Source organism: Staurois parvus, unplaced genomic scaffold (genome assembly GCF_062004578.1).
Source record: "Staurois parvus isolate SC_StPar_1 unplaced genomic scaffold, SC_StPar_1.0 ptg003030l, whole genome shotgun sequence".
In the NCBI taxonomy this organism is placed as follows: Eukaryota; Metazoa; Chordata; class Amphibia; order Anura; family Ranidae; genus Staurois; species Staurois parvus.
In genome coordinates, this window is record NW_028320826.1 from 11958 (window position 1) to 29802 (window position 17845).

General features: G+C 47.2%; 1 protein-coding gene across 2 annotated transcripts in view; it reads left to right on the plus strand.

Annotated features, from left to right (window-relative positions):
* Positions 1–290: 290 nt before the first annotated feature.
* DLG4 (discs large MAGUK scaffold protein 4) overlaps positions 291–17845 on the plus strand; it is a 53464-nt gene continuing 35909 nt past the window's right edge. For both annotated transcript variants that reach the window (XM_089667108.1, XM_089667109.1), the window contains exons 1-9: positions 291–353; positions 2775–2825; positions 2910–3034; positions 8454–8623; positions 9022–9158; positions 12665–12809; positions 15235–15373; positions 15558–15714; positions 15822–15924. In XM_089667108.1, the coding sequence (XP_089523234.1) occupies positions 2796–2825; positions 2910–3034; positions 8454–8623; positions 9022–9158; positions 12665–12809; positions 15235–15373; positions 15558–15714; positions 15822–15924 (1006 nt within the window). In that variant the 5' untranslated portion in view covers positions 291–353; positions 2775–2795. The remainder of the gene's footprint in view (positions 354–2774; positions 2826–2909; positions 3035–8453; positions 8624–9021; positions 9159–12664; positions 12810–15234; positions 15374–15557; positions 15715–15821; positions 15925–17845) is intronic.

Genomic DNA, 17845 nt, shown 5'->3' on the forward strand with positions numbered 1-17845 from the left:
GGTACATACAAGAGAACATGAACAATGCCTGATAGATCCCATCATCCCATCTTCTCCAACTTCATCCCCAATGCTGGTACATACAAGAGAACATGAACAATACCTGACATATCCCATCATCCCATCACAATCTTGAGGACAACATGAAGACATAGATGAAGAGTCATATTCATAGCCATATGAGCTGTTCTTGGGGTTCACAAACTATCACATGTATCTGTTAGATACTAAACTTCTGAAAGGTGAGCTGTGTGTGTTCATTCCGGATCACAATTAATGTCTTCTCTTTTCTTCCACAGGCCAGTTCTCCTCCTGTGATTGTAAATACTGACACATTAGAAGCACCAGCATATGTAAGTAATGTAAGAAAAGGTTGTCCCTCCTCCAACATCACAATACTGAGCTACCCACCAACCATCCTACCTATGAGGCTAACCTTCCTCCTGCAGGGTGGGAAGGATGAGGGCTGTGAGCCTGTCCTCCTGCTCCTCCTCCTGCAGGGTGACACAGTGACAGAAGGGGGATATGAGTCTGTCCTCCTCCTCCTGCAGGGTGACACAGTGACAGAAGGGGTCTGTGATTCTGTCGTCCTCCTCCTCCTCATGCAGGGTGACAAAGTGACAGAAGAGGTCTATGAGTCTGTTCTCCTCCTCCTCATGCAGGGTGACACAGTGACAGAAGGGGTCTATGAGTCTGTCCTCCTCCTCCTCCTGCAGGGTGACACAGTGACAGAAGGGGGATATGAGTCTGTCCTCCTCCTCCTCCTGCAGGGTGACACAGTGACAGAAGGGGGATATGAGTCTGTCCTCCTCCTCCTGCAGGGTGACACAGTGACAGAAGGGGGATATGAGTCTGTCCTCCTCCTCCTCCTCCTGCAGGGTGACACAGTGACAGAAGGGGTCTGTGATTCTGTCGTCCTCCTCCTCATGCAGGGTGACAAAGTGACAGAAGAGGTCTATGAGTCTGTCCTCCTCCTCCTCCTGCAGGGTGACACAGTGACAGAAGGGGGATATGAGTCTGTCCTCCTCCTGCAGGGTGACACAGTGACAGAAGGGGGATATGAGTCTGTCCTCCTCCTCCTCCTGCAGGGTGACACAGTGACAGAAGGGGGATATGAGTCTGTCCTCCTCCTCCTGCAGGGTGACACAGTGACAGAAGGGGGCTATGAGTCTGTCCTCCTCCTCCTCCTCCTGCAGGGTGACACAGTGACAGAAGAGGGCTATGAGTCTGTCTTCCTCCTCCTCCTCCTCCTGTAGGGTGACACAGTGACAGAAGGGGGCTATGAGTCTGTCCTCCTCCTCCTCCTCCTGCAGGGTGACACAGTGACAGAAAGGGGCTATGAGTCTGTCCTCCTCCTCCTCCTCCTGTAGGGTGACACAGTGACAGAAGGGGGCTATGAGTCTGTCCTCCTCCTCCTGCAGGGTGACACAGTGACAGAAGGGGGATATGAGTCTGTCCTCCTCCTCCTGCAGGGTGACACAGTGACAGAAGGGGGCTATGAGTCTGTCCTCCTCCTCCTGCAGGGTGACACAGTGACAGAAGGGGTCTATGAGTCTGTCCTCCTCCTCCTCCTGCAGGGTGACACAGTGACAGAAGGGGGCTATGAGTCTGTCCTCCTCCTGCAGGGTGACACAGTGACAGAAGGGGGCTATGAGTCTGTCTTCCTCCTCCTGCAGGGTGACACAGTGACAGAAGGGGGCTATGAGTCTGTCCTCCTCCTGCAGGGTGACACAGTGACAGAAGGGGGCTATGAGTCTGTCTTCCTCCTCCTGCAGGGTGACACAGTGACAGAAGGGGTCTATGAGTCTGTCCTCCTCCTCCTCCTCCTGCAGGGTGACACAGTGACAGAAGGGGGCTATGAGTCTGTCCTCCTCCTCCTCCTCATGCTGGGTGACACAGTGACAGAAGGGGGCTATGAGTCTGTCCTCCTCCTCCTCCTGCAGGGTGACACAGTGACAGAAGGGGGCTATGAGTCTGTCCTCCTCCTCCTCCTGCAGGGTGACACAGTGACAGAAGAGGGCTATGAGTCTGTCCTCCTCCTGCAGGGTGACACAGTGACAGAAGGGGGCTATGAGTCTGTCCTCCTCCTCCTCCTGCAGGGTGACACAGTGACAGAAGGGGGCTATGAGTCTGTCCTCCTCCTCCTCCTCCTGCAGGGTGACACAGTGACAGAAGGGGGCTATGAGTCTCTCCTCCTCCTCCTCCTCCTGCAGGGTGACACAGTGACAGAAGGGGGCTATGAGTCTGTCCTCCTCCTCCTCCTGCAGGGTGACACAGTGACAGAAGGGGTCTATGAGTCTGTCCTCCTCCTCCTGCAGGGTGACACAGTGACAGAAGGGGGCTATGAGTCTGTCCTCCTCCTCCTCCTCCTGCAGGGTGACACAGTGACAGAAGGGGGCTATGAGTCTGTCCTCCTCCTCCTGCAGGGTGACACAGTGACAGAAGGGGGTTATGAGTCTCTCCTCCTCCTCCTGCAGGGTGACACAGTGACAGAAGGGGGCTATGAGTCTGTCCTCCTCCTCCTCCTCCTGCAGGGTGACACAGTGACAGAAGGGGGCTATGAGTCTGTCCTCCTCCTCCTCCTGCAAGGTGACACAGTGACAGAAGGGGGCTATGAGTCTGTCCTCCTCCTCCTCCTGCAGGGTGACACAGTGACAGAAGGGGGCTATGAGTCTGTCCTCCTCCTCCTCCTCCTGCAGGGTGACACAGACGCCATCCAGGAATGTCCTTTGGGGTGATTTTCTAGTAATGGTTTCCATGTTTTCTCTCTTCAGGTGAACGGTACTGAGGCAGAAATGGAATATGAAGAGATCACACTGGAGAGGGTGAGATTCTGACCCGTCTGTCCCTCTTGGAGCCTCGGCTCTCTAGTGCTCCTTCCTTACCTATTTGTGTTCCTCTGTTACCAGGGTAACTCAGGATTGGGGTTCAGCATTGCAGGGGGTACAGATAACCCACATGTAGGAGATGACCCCAGTATCTTCATCACAAAGATCATCCCTGGTGGAGCAGCGGCTCAGGATGGCAGGCTCAGGTAGGTGGTCGGTATAAAGGGGGGAGAAGTACACAGCCAGGTGGGAGGGGGTTTATGTGCATTATTTGTATGTGGTAGTTGAGCATGATGTGCCAGGTGGTGGTTTGATTGTGTAGCCTTCTTTTGGGGGGGGGGGGGGTTAGCAGAAATGGCTCTCTCCAAAAGAATATTGGGCTAAACCGATAATTTACTAAGAGAACCAGAACCTTCACTAAGTAGAAGAGTCAGTTTCATAATTAAGTTGGACAAGACCTCCACCCAGGACAGGACCTCCATTCAGGATGGGAAATCCACCCAGGCCAGAGCCTCCACCCAGGACAGGACCTCCATTCAGGATGGGAAATCCACCCAGGACAGAGCCTCCACCCAGGACAGGACCTCCATTCAGGATGGGAAATCCACCCAGGACAGAGCCTCCACCCAGGACAGGGCCTTCATTCAGGACAGAGCCTCCACCCAGAACAAGACACCCACAAAGTACAGGGCCTCCACCCAGGAAGGCCCCCATCCAGGAGAGTGCCTCCACCCAGGACAATGCTTCCAACTAGGACATAGCCTCCACCCAGGACAGGGCCTTCATTCAGGACAGAGCCTCCACCCAGAACAAGACACCCACAAAGTACAGGGCCTCCACCCAGGAAGGCCCCCATCCAGGAGAGTGCCTCCACCCAGGACAATGCTTCCAACTAGGACATAGCCTCCACCCAGGACAGGGCCTTCATTCAGGACAGAGCCTCCACCCAGAACAAGACACCCACAAAGTACAGGGCCTCCACCCAGGAAGGCCCCCATCCAGGAGAGTGCCTCCACCCAGGACAATGCTTCCAACTAGGACAGAGCCTCTACCCATTACAGGGCCCCAATCCAGGAAAGGGCCTCCACCCAGGACAGAGCATCCACCCTGACAGGGCCTCTGTGAACAGAGGGGATTCCCTTCCTGGGAAATGAATCAGTAAACTAATCAAAGTAATTGGGAGCAGATGAACTACTACAACCAGCATATAACTATAAGTATATAAATGTACACCAGTATAGAAATAATACAAACTTTATAATATAATAATACAAGCTTTATATAATAAATCCATACAGCCAATGTACTCACAGGGATTATCAGCAAAGGCCCCGATAGGAGTCCAGGGGGAATTGCGCATGTATTAAAAAGGTTTTGGGAACCACAATCGGGCTCAGGGTAGGATTTCTGCTGCTGTTCCTAATTTTTAGAGAAATGAAGTGCACGTGCAGGCCGGACAATGAATCACACTGGCAACTGTGCAGTATAACAAGGTCCTCATCTCTGTGTATTGCAGGGCGGGGCTTAACCTTTTATACATAGAGAACAATAGAGTACACGTCACTATTATGTAAATACAGTCACATTCTAAAAGGCACATTTTGCTTGGCTGAAATATGGGAGAAATACAGAAACTTGAAGCTTGCTTCTCGTCCGTTATCTTTTCACTCCCCCTCATATACTCAAAGCCTAAGTAAAATCCTCTCAGTGCGAAGGGAGGGGTTGGGAACATCGCTCTGAATAAACAAGTTAAAGAGAACTGCAAAGTCCAGCAGATAAAATATATACGCATAACACATATATTTAGAAATATGAAAAAATATAAAAGTAAATATATATATAAAATGTATATTTTAAACAGGAAACCGAATAGGCATTTTACCAAATCCATCACAATATACTGGGGGAATCGGGTATATATCGTTTTTAACAGATACCTCAAGATGAATGTTGCAGCAAAGTCCAGTTGCCAGGGCTCCTGAGGATGATGCAGCATCTGTCTTTGTGTGGGAGACTGGAAGACAACCTCAGCAGTGATGGAGAGATCCTCCAACTGTTGTCCAACCATCCTGGAACAGAGTTTCTCACCTTCAGTAACTGTGGTGTGGCACTGGAACTCAGAGTCAGCCTGTTTAGTCTGTGCTGTAGTCACTCCCTAGTAGTTTATATTAGTCTCTTCTGGTCCAGGATTTGGCAACATGGACAGGACAAGTGGCCAGACTTTCTTTCTTTCTCTACTTGCTCTTTCTGGGGCTTCCAAGCCAACAACCAGGGGCAGGAAGTGCATACATAATATATTTACAGGCATTTACAAATGTAGACAGGTAAGACAGCAGATCCCTACAATTGTTTTACAACATATAATTAGACCAGATATCATTTTCCCAGATTACACAGAATTTTGATGAGAAAATGCAGACAAATTGTGTGTAAGCTGGTTTGTTGGTTTGGTCCACCATCAGGGTTAGTCCACAAAGCTGGAACACATGATCTATTTTATAGTAGCCGTAACATTTGTGCATTATAACTTTCCAAATTCATCTTATTATGGGACCGGATGAATAAGGTGGACAGAAGGCTTACAGAATCCTCCCTTCCCCATCATCCATTCATCTTCATCAGTCACCACCCTCTCTTACCTAGCATGTAATCACCTTCCTCCATAACAGATTTCCCTCTTCCATCATCCAATCATTCTGCATCACAGCCTACCATCTACTCTCCCTTCCCCATCATCCAGTCATCTTCCTCCATAACTGCTGTTCTTCCATCACCCAATTGTCCTCCATCATAACCACTCACCCTTCCCCATCATCCAGTCATCTTCCTCCATAACTGGTCTCCCATTTCCTATCACCCATCATCATCTATAATAAAGACTCTCTCATTCCCTATCTTCCAATCATTTTCCTCTAGAGCCCTTCTCCCTTTTATCTCATCCGATTTATTTACAGTCCCGCTTCCAATATCCAGTCATTCTCCTCCAGAACCACTTCCAACATTCCATGATCTTCCATTATAAGTACCTTCCTTTTCTCATTTCCAATCATTCTCCACTATAATTACCCTACATCCCCATCTCCCAGTCATGCTCCACCATAACTATCCTTTCCCATTTTCCAATCATCTCCATCCATAACAGCTCTCTTTTTCTATCAGGCAATCATTGTCCTCCATAACCGCACTCCCTTCCCCATCATCTAGTCTTTCTCCATGATAACCACACTTCTTTTCCATCATACAATCATCATCTGCCATAACCATCCTTCCTTCCCCATCATATAATCATCTTCCACCATAACTGTTCTCCTTCCCTTTTAACCAATCACCATCCACAGTAAAGAAATAAATTAATAAAGACCTTCCCTTCCCCATTTTCCAAACATATTTCTCTATAACCCCCCTTCCTCTTCATCATCCAATCATACTCCACTTTATACACCCTTTCTCTTCTACTGCCATAACTGCCCACCCTTCTACATAGTCCAGGCACCTTCAGTCCCCACAACTGAATCATCTTCCTTCATAACAACCTTCTTTCCTCCATAATCCAATCTTCTTCCTCCATAACCTTCCTCCCTTCCCCATCATCCAGTCATTTTCTTCCATAGCCATCCAATTTCTTGTATCATCCAGTCATCTTTCACCATAACTGCTCTCCCTCCTCTATTATCCATTTTTCCTATACCTCTTCATGCCAGCCTTCTATGGGTCAGCTGTGCCCCCCCCCCCCCCGACTCCTCTGTTACTCCCTACCCTATCCCACCCAGGTTCAGCCTTTCCTGGCTGGAGGGTACCCCTAGGTGCAGGAACTTTGTGTACATACCTAGCATAAATTGCTGGTCATCCTGGACTAGATGTGGCTCATAGGACTTTTTCCTGTTCATGTGTATATGTTTCTGTGTACTCTGGTGCCTTGTTTAGCTGGGTAGTAGCTGCTTCTTGTGCTTAGCAATTGGATGGTTGAGTGCACAAATGCATGCTGAGTAAAGGTATTCAAGCCCTCTTTTTTGTTCCTGGGCAAGTCTCTGTTCCTGAGGATCTGCTGTTGGTTAGATGTAGTTATAGCAGGAGGGAGTCAAGGCCATTACCATTCTACCATATTGGCTGAGAAGACAATGGTTCCTCCTTCTGTGGACTATGCAGTTGGCTCTTCTAATTTTGCCTTTCTGTCTACGTCACTGGATAAACATTTTGGACTTTTTACAGAAAGGCCTTGAATTAAGCCTCATTTATAATTCTCCCTGACTGCAGGTATTGGCTCTCTCTCTGCCTTATCAGGTGGGCGCTACATTAAGTGACACCATTTATAAAGTCTGTGATGAAAATTCAGCCTCATTTGGAACTGCTGATTCCAAAGTGAGTATTGACTCTGGTCTTTTGTGCTTTGATAAAGCCACTGTTTGATCCTATGGATTCTTAAAACACGTGGCATTTTACCCTAAGAACTATCTTCTTGTTGGCTATTGTGTCAATCTTCTCAGTTAAGGAGCCATTTTGTATGTTCCTACATGACACGGTAATCTTGAGACCAATTTCTCCATTTTCACCCAAGGTCACATCTCCCTTTCTTCTCTACTGGGAAATTATACATTTGGCATTCATGGCCAATGATCTTACCTGTTCAGAGTTGGAATGGCTGAAGCTGGATTTGGTTTGGAATCTGTTTACTCACCTTGAAACAATGGTAGACTTCATGTATGAAGATATTTTCTCTTTATTCTCTCATTAGAAGTGTAGAAAGCTGCAGTCCTTCCTAGGGTTTGTCATCATGGGTTGTCAAGACTCTCCAACTGGCCTATAAATCATCTGTTCTCCCTCCCTCCTCAAAAATCATTCTAGAAGAGTTGTGGCACTTGGGGGTAAAGGTTCCACTGGAGACCATTTCAAAGACAGTGAGATGAGGCACATCCAACACATTACTCAGAGATTACAGGCTTGATGTGAGTTCTGGGCCTGTAGATCCCATAGGGACTTTAGTCCTTTCGCTACTTTGTCTAAATAATAACCATTCTTGTGTTAATTCAAGACTCCTAGTGTTCCCCTCTTCTTCTGTGTTTGATTGCTAGCACACGCCTTAGTAGTTTGACATAAGGCAGTTTAGAAATATGGAAATTTGTTTACTTGATACTTACCGTAATTGTTTATTTTTGGATACTCTTCATGTCAGCGAGTCTAATTACAGGAAGAGGGGCCAGTCCCAATTTATGTTCTTGTTAGAGGCTGTCCTAGGCTCTCAGGAAGGCAGAGCTGACCCAAAGGGGGCTGACAAGAGGAGGCTCCAAGAAAGAAAGAAAAGCTAGAGTTTCATTATCTTTCATGATAACTGCCCACCCTCTTATATCATGCAATTATCTTCCATCAGAGCTGCCCACCCTCCTCTATAATCTAGTCATTGTCATATATATGCCTTTCCTCTCTCATTATCCAATCATTTTTCACTATAACTGCCCACCTCCTTGATTTGGTTATCTTCCACTATAACTCCTCCATCATTTAGTCAACTTCCACCATAACTGCCCACCCTCCCCCAACATCCAATCGTCTTTCTCCATAGCCAACCCCCCTCCCCCATCATCCAATCATTTCCACCAGAACTGATGTCTTTTTGTGTTTCTCTCTTAGGGTGAATGACAGCATCCTGTTTGTGAATGAGGTAGATGTGCGGGAGGTGACACACAGCACTGCCGTGGAGGCTTTAAAGGATGCCGGTTCCATTGTCCGTCTTTATGTCATGCGCAGAAAACCAGCATCTGAGAAGATCATTGAAATCAAACTGATCAAAGGGCCAAAAGGTAAGTCACTAAAAGGTGATAGGTATAATGTGCCACCACCCATTTTAGTTTCTGCTCTTTGGGACCCCTGCCACCAACCCTCACTGGAAAGTGATGGCGGTGCTTCATGAACCCCCAGTGTAGTCTCTGCTTTTTGGGGCCCCTGCCACCAATTGTCACTGAAAATTGATGTGGTATAATAGGAATAGGCAGACTTCTATAGACATACAACATGGGAATAGCCAGACATACAGTACATATACAGTATATAGAACATGGGAATAGCCAGACATACAGTACATATACAGTATATAGAACATGGGAATAGCCAGACATTAATGGGGTGAGGGATCTCATGAAATGAAAAGATTGTGTTTCACAGTATCTGTTGGTGATACCATACTGTCCTCTCTGCTCAGGTCTCGGCTTCAGCATTGCCGGTGGTGTTGGGAACCAGCACATTCCTGGAGATAACAGTATATATGTGACGAAGATTATTGAGGGTGGAGCAGCACACAAGGATTGCCGGCTTCAGATTGGAGACAAAATTCTAGCGGTGAGTTCAGTGCATTTCTTCTCCTATTTCTCCATGTTAGTTAGAATCATGAGAAGATGGACCTGAGATCTATCCTGTTCATCCTGGAGGAGTCAGAAGGATTCTCGGAATACATGTAATTCAAGGTGGAGTCTGGTCAGTGCAGAATCACTTTGGGTGGAGTTTCCTTTATGACTGGGTATATTCTGTCATGGTGGTGACAGAAGTCTGAGCCAGTTGTGGTTCACTCAGAGGCCATCTCACATCAATGATCTCTCAGCTAGGTGTGAGTTTTTGACCGATAAGGTCTCAGTATGTTCATGGCTCCACTTCCTGCCATCCTACATGGCATAACAAGTAAGGGCTGGACAAATCTTCCCTCAGTTATCTGTATGTCACTGTGTGCCGGCATGTCCTCCTCTACCTTCATCTCACCTGTATGTCACTGTGTGCCGGCATGTCCTCCTCTACCTTCATCTCACCTGTATGTCTCTGTGTGCCGGCATGTCCTCCTCTACCTTCATCTCACCTGTAAGTCACTGTGTGCCGGCATGTCCTCCTCTACCTTCATCTCACCTGTAAGTCACTGTGTGCCGGCATGTCCTCCTCTACCTTCATCTCACCTGTATGTCACTGTGTGCCGGTGTTTCCTCCTCTACCTTCATCTCACCTGTATGTCACTGTGTGCCGGCATGTCCTCCTCTACCTTCATCTCACCTGTACGTCAGTGTGTGCCAACATGTCCTCCTCTACCTTCATCTCACCTGTACGTCACTGTGTTCCGGCATGTCCTCCTCTACCTTCATCTCACCTGTACGTCACTGTGTTCCGGCATGTCCTCCTCTACCTTCATCTCACCTGTATGTCAGTGTGTGCCAACATGTCCTCCTCTACCTTCATCTCACCTGTACGTCACTGTGTTCCGGCATGTCCTCCTCTACCTTCATCTCACCTGTACGTCACTGTGTTCCGGCATGTCCTCCTCTACCTTCATCTCACCTGTATGTCAGTGTATGCCAACATGTCCTCCTCTACCTTCATCTCACCTGTATGTCACTGTGTTCCGGCATGTCCTCCTCAACCTTCATCTCACCTGTATGTCACTGTGTGCCGGCATGTCCTCCTCAACCTTCATCTCACCTGTATGTCACTGTGTTCCGGCATGTCCTCCTCTACCTTCATCTCACCTGTATGTCACTGTGTGCCGGCATGTCCTCCTCTACCTTCATCTCACCTGTATGTCACTGTGTTCCGGCATGTCCTCCTCTACCTTCATCTCACCTGTATGTCACTGTGTGCTGGCATGTCCTCCTCTACCTTCATCTCACCTGTATGTCACTGTGTGCCGGCATGTCCTCCTCTACCTTCATCTCACCTGTATGTCACTGTGTTCCGGCATGTCCTCCTCTACCTTCATCTCACCTGTATGTCACTGTGTGCCAACATGTCCTCCTCTACCTTCATCTCACCTGTTGTCCCCACCCCCATCTCTCTCTGTTTCTCTTTTACTTCTCTTAGTAGTTTTTTCTTTCTCCCTCCTCTCCGTAGCTCTCTCACACCCACTTTCCTCCACCCTTATTCATTCTGCTCTTTATTTGTAGCCTATTGTCAGCAGAGGTAAGACAGAAAAAATTTAATTGGTCCTTCGGGTGTCTGAAATGGTGAGACTGCTATACTGTATAGTAGGCATTATAAGGTACAGTTGCAAGAAAAAGTATGTGAACCCCTTGGGATTCCGTGGAGTTTTGCATGAATTGGGCATAAAATGTGCTCTGAACGTCATCTAAGTCACAACAATAGAAGAACACAGTCTGCTGAACATAATACTACACAAACATTAGTTGTTGCCATGGTTTAATTGCACATAACATGTAAACATTCACAGTGCAGGGAGGAAAACGTATATGAGGCCCTAGCTTAATGACTTCTCCCAGAGCTAATTGGAGCCAGGAGTGAGCCAACCTTGACTCCAATCAGTGGGATGATATTGGATGTGTTGCTGACACCTGTTTTGGGTTTACTGGTTTCAAGAAGCACTGTCTGATGTGAACCATGCCTCGCAGAAAAGAGCTCTCAGAAGACCTACCATCAAGAATTGTTGACTTGCATGAAGCTGGAAAGGGTTACAAAAGTATCTCCTTGAGCCTTGATGTTCCTGTGTCCACGGTAAGACAGACTGTCTACAAATGGAGAAAGTTTAGCACTGTTGCTACTCTCCCTAGGCGTGGTCGTCCTGTAAAAATGACTGCAAGAGCACAGAGCAGAATGCTGCATGAGGTAAAGAAGAATCCCAGAGTGTCAGCTAAAGACCTACAGAAATCTCTGGCACATGCTAACATTTTTATTGACACATCTACAATAAGGAAAACATGAAACAAGAATGGAGTACATGGGAGGACACCACGGAGGAAGCCATTGCTGGCCAAAAAGAAGATTGCAGCACGTTTGAAGTTTGCAAAAGAGCACCTGGATGTTCCACAGCACTACTGGCAGAATATACTGTGGACAGATGAAACCAAGATTGAGTTGTTTGGGAAGAACACAGAACACTATGTGTGGAGAAAAAAAGGCCCAGCACACCAACATCAAACCCTCATCCCCACTGTGAAACATGGCGGAGGGAGCATCATGGTTTGGGGCTGCTTTGCTGCCTCAGGGCCTGGACGGATTATTGTCATTGATGGGAAAATGAATTCCAGAGTTTATCAAGACATTTTGCAGGAAAACGTATGACCATCTGTCCGCCAACTGAAGCTCCGCAGAGGATGGGTGATGCAACAGGACAATGACCCAAAGCATACAAGTCATTCAACAAAACAATGGCTGCAACAGCACAGAATACGCCTTCTGGATTGGCCCAGTCAGTCCTGACCTCAACCCCATTGAAATGCTGTGGCATGACCTTAAGAGAGCGATTCACACCAGACATCCCAAGAATATTGCTACACTGAAACAGTTTTGTGAAGAGGAGTGGTCCAAAATGACTCCAGATCGTTGTGCAGGTCTAATCTGCAACTACAGGAAACGTTTGGTTGAGGTTATTGCTGCCAAAGGAGGGTCAACCAGTTATTAAGTCCAAAGGTTCACATACTTTTCCCTCCCTGCACTGTGAATGTTTACATGTTATGTGCAATTAAACCATGGCAACATCTAATGTTTGTGTAGTATTATGTTCAGCCAACTGTGTTCTTCTATTGTTGTGACGTAGATGACGTTCAGAGCACATTTTATGCCCAATTCATGCAAAACTCCACGGAATCCCAAGGGGTTCACATACTTTTTCTTGCAACTGTATATGGCGACTGAATCTCCTCCCACCCATAAGACACCCCTCCAGACAGAGAATTGGCCAGTTGCCTGAAAATGCATTTTAGAAAGGTAGATGTTAGTCAAAACAAGTCAGAGATCATACTATATGAATATATTACGTGTTCTGTGTTACCTACTATGTGCCAGGTTTACCATAAATCTCAAAATGGCAGCTGTAAGAGGTCTTCAGATCCTATGAACCGTATGTTTTCTTGTAGGTGAATCATGTCAGTTTGGAGGATGTGATGCATGAGGATGCAGTGGCGGCTCTGAAGAACACATCGGATATCGTCTACCTGAAAGTGGCCAAACCCACCAATGTCTACCTGAACGATTCTTACGCTCCGCCAGATATCACCACTTGTATGTCACTGTCTGTCAACTTTGCCTCCTCTACCTTCATCTCACCTGTATGTCTTTGTCTGCCAACGTTTCCTCCTCTACCTTCATCTCACCTGTATGTCTTTGTCTGCCAACGTTTCCTCCTCTACCTTCATCTCACCTGTATGTCTCTGTCTGTCAACTTTGCCTCCTCTACCTTCATCTCACCTGTATGTCTCTGTGTGCCAATGTTGCCTCCTCTACCTTCATCTCACCTGTATGTCTCTGTCTGCCAGCATTTCCTCCTCTACCTTCATCTCACCTGTATGTCTCTGTGTGCCAACGTTTCCTCCTCTACCTTCATCTCACCTGTATGTCTTTGTCTGCCAACGTTTCGTCCTCTACCTTCATCTCACCTGTATGTCTCTGTCTGTCAACTTTGCCTCCTCTACCTTCATCTCACCTGTATGTCTCTGTCTGCCAGCATTTCCTCCTCTACCTTCATCTCACCTGTATGTCTCTGTCTGCCAACGTTTCCTCCTCTACCTTCATCTCACCTGTATGTCTCTGCCAACGTTTCCTCCTCTACCTTCATCTCACCTGTATGTCTCTGTGTGCCAATGTTGCCTCCTCTACCTTCATCTCACCTGTATGTCTCTGTCTGCCAGAATTTCCTCCTCTACCTTCATCTCACCTGTATGTCTCTGTCTGCCAGCATTTCCTCCTCTACCTTCATCTCACTTGTATGTCTTTGTCTTCCAAGGTTTCCTCCTCTACCTTCATCTCACCTGTATGTCTCTGCCAACGTTTCCTCCTCTACCTTCATCTCACCTGTATGTCTCTGTGTGCCAATGTTGCCTCCTCTACCTTCATCTCACCTGTATGTCTCTGTCTGCCAGCATTTCCTCCTCTACCTTCATCTCACTTGTATGTCTTTGTCTTCCAAGGTTTCCTCCTCTACCTTCATCTCACCTGTATGTCTCTGTCTGCCAATGTTTCCTCCTCTACCTTCATCTCACCTGTATGTCTCTTTCTGCCAGCATTTCCTCTTCTACCATCATCTCACCTGTATGTCTCTGTCTGCCAACGTTTCCTCCTCTACCATCATCTCACCTGTATGTCTCTGTCTGCCAACGTTTCCTCCTCTACCATCATCTCACCTGTATGTCTCTGTCTGCCAATGTTTCCTACTCTACCTTCATCTCACCTGTATGTCTCTTTCTGCCAGCATTTCCTCTTCTACCATCATCTCACCTGTATGTCTCTGTCTGCCAACGTTTCCTCCTCTACCTTCATCTCACCTGTATGTCTCTGTCTGCCAATGTTTCCTCCTCTACCATCATCTCACCTGTATGTCTCTGTCTGCCAATGTTTTCTCCTCTACCATCATCTCACCTGTATGTCTCTGTCTGCCAATGTTTCCTCCTCTACCTTCATCTCACCTGTATGTCTCTGTCTGCCAATGTTTCCTCCTCTACCATCATCTCACCTGTATGTCTCTGTCTGCCAATGTTTCCTCCTCTACCATCATCTCACCTGTATGTCTCTGTCTGCCAATGTTTCCTCCTCTACCTTCATCTCACCTGTATGTCTCTGTCTGCCAATGTTTCCTCCTCTACCATCATCTCACCTGTATGTCTCTGTCTGCCAACGTTTCCTCCTCTACCTTCATCTCACCTGTATGTCTCTGTCTGCCAATGTTTCCTCCTCTACCTTCATCTCACCTGTATGTCTCTGTCTGCCAATGTTTCCTCCTCTACCATCATCTCACCTGTATGTCTCTGTCTGCCAATGTTTCCTCCTCTACCATCATCTCACCTGTATGTCTCTGTCTGCCAATGTTTCCTCCTCTACCATCATCTCACCTGTATGTCTCTGTCTGCCAATGTTTCCTCCTCTACCATCATCTCACCTGTATGTCTCTGTCTGCCAATGTTTCCTCCTCTACCTTCATCTCACCTGTATGTCTCTGTCTGCCAATGTTTCCTCCTCTACCATCATCTCACCTGTATGTCTCTGTCTGCCAATGTTTCCTCCTCTACCTTCATCTCACCTGTATGTCTCTGTCTGCCAACGTTTCCTCCTCTACCATCATCTCACCTGTATGTCTCTGTCTGCCAATGTTTCCTCCTCTACCATCATCTCACCTGTATGTCTCTGTCTGCCAACGTTTCCTCCTCTACCATCATCTCACCTGTATGTCTCTGTCTGCCAACGTTTCCTCCTCTACCATCATCTCACCTGTATGTCTCTGTCTGCCAACGTTTCCTCCTCTACCATCATCTCACCTGTTCTCTTCTGCTGTACTCTCACCTCTCATTGATTCTCTCTCAGTCTTTCTGCCTTGCTCCCACTTTCTCTGCTATCCTTTTCTTTCCTCTTCCTGCTCTCTCCCTCCAATCTGCAGCTTCTTCCTCATCCTCTTCCCTCCTCTCTTCTTCATTCTCATCTCTCTCTTCATTTGCAGCCTACTCTCAGCAGCTGGACAGTGATTTGTGTCACCCCAGTTACCTGGGCCCTGAGTATGCACCAGTCATGACACCAACTTCACCTCGAAGATACTCCCCAATTCCCAAGGAGCTAATGGGAGAGGAGGAGGTGCCACGGTAAGAGGGGTAGAAAGGTGAGGCATGGGTGGAAGAGCGGTGGGCATGACCAAGGTTTGGTGCAGAATATATTAGATTGATAAATCTGTTCGCTGGGTAGAAGAAAGGTCAGAGATTCTGGGTGGAGAATGTGGGCAATGAAGAGGCAGATGTATTCTGCTTTTCACACCTGTCATTTCTACAGGGAACCACGGAGGATTGTTATACATCGTGGATCAACGGGTCTAGGTTTTAATATTGTTGGCGGAGAAGACGGGGAAGGAATTTTTATCTCATTCATTTTGGCGGGAGGACCAGCTGATCTGAGCGGAGCCCTGCGGAAAGGAGATCAGATCTTGTCTGTGAGTATGGACACCTCCAGTACTTCGTGTCATTATATGTAACATGTGCATGGTGTACACGTAACAAATGGAATGCGCATAACTCAATTTTCCTGAACAACCGCCAGGTGAATGGAGTAGATCTGAGGAACGCAACACACGAACAAGCAGCACTCGCTCTGAAGAATGCTGGACAGACCGTCACCATCATTGCACAATACAAACCGGAAGGTATGTTATATGTTGTATGTTACCAGCAAATCTGTGTCCATTCCTTCAGTTGGGATTAAATATGGTGGTGGTATTGTTAAACGTTGGCCGTACAGTATATCCCCGTACAGATACTGTCTGTGAATGATGTGCTGTATATGCTGCAAAAATATGGATGCAGAGCATGCATGGCACAACGCATGGCCACAGAAGCCCGTCACTGAGAGATTGATTCTAAGGACACCAAAATGGAGACAGGGGAGGGGCATGCTAACATATATTCTGCCATATTCCATCATTCCCATAAGTGGCCCCTTACCCTGTACATTCTGCCATATTCCATCATTCCCATAAGTGACCCCTTACCCTGTACATTCTGCCATATGCCATCATTCCCATAAGTGGCCCCTTACCCTGTACATTCTGCCATATTCCATCATTCCCATAAGTGGCCCCTTACCCTGTACATTCTGCCATATTCCATCATTGATATAAGTGGCCCCTTACCCTGTACATTCTGCCATATTCCATCATTCCCATAAGTGGCCCCTTACCCTGTACATTCTGCCATATTCCATCATTCCCATAAGTGGCCCCTTACCCTGTACATTCTGCCATATTCCATCATTGATATAAGTGGCCCCTTACCCTGTACATTCTGCCATATTCCATCATTCACATAAGTGGCCCCTTACCCTGTACATTCTGCCATATTCCATCATTCCCATTAGTGGCCCCTTACCCTGTACATTCTGCCATATTCCATCATTCCCATAAGTGGCCCCTTACCCTGTACATTCTGCCATATTCCATCATTGATATAAGTGGCCCCTTACCCTGTACATTCTGCCATATGCCATCATTGATATAAGTGGCCCCTTACCCTGTACATTCTGCCATATTCCATCATTCCCATAAGTGGCCCCTTACCCTGTACATTCTGCCATATGCCATCATTGATATAAGTGGCCCCTTACCCTGTACATTCTGCCATATGCCATCATTCCCATAAGTGGCCCCTTACCCTGTACATTCTGCCATATTCCATCATTGATATAAGTGGCCCCTTACCCTGTACATTCTGCCATATTCCATCATTCCCATTAGTGGCCCCTTACTCTGTACATTCTGCCATATTCCATCATTCCCATAAGTGGCCCCTTACCCTGTACATTCTGCCATATTCCATCATTCCCATTAGTGGCCCCTTACTCTGTACATTCTGCCATATTCCATCATTCCCATAAGTGGCCCCTTACCCTGTACATTCTGCCATATTCCATCATTCCCATAAGTGGCCCCTTACCCCGTACATTCTGCCATATTCCATCATTCCCATTAGTTGCCCCTTACCCTGTACATTCTGCCATATGCCATCATTCCCATAAGTGGCCCCTTACCCTGTACATTCTGCCATATTCCATCATTCCCATTAGTGGCCCCTTACTCTGTACATTCTGCCATATTCCATCATTCCCATAAGTGGCCCCTTACCCTGTACATTCTGCCATATTCCATCATTCCCATTAGTGGCCCCTTACCCTGTACATTCTGCCATATTCCATCATTCCCATAAGTGGCCCCTTACCCTGTACATTCTGCCATATTCCATCATTCCCATAAGTGGCCCCTTACCCTGTACATTCTGCCATATGCCATCATTCCCATAAGTGGCCCCTTACTCTGTACATTCTGCCATATTCCATCATTGATATAAGTGGCCCCTTACCCTGTACATTCTGCCATATTCCATCATTCCCATAAGTGGCCCCTTACCCTGTACATTCTGCCATATTCCATCATTCCCATAAGTGGCCCCTTACCCTGTACATTCTGCCATATTCCATCATTCCCATTAGTGGCCCCTTACCCTGTACATTCTGCCATATGCCATCATTGATATAAGTGGCCCCTTACCCTGTACATTCTGCCATATTCCATC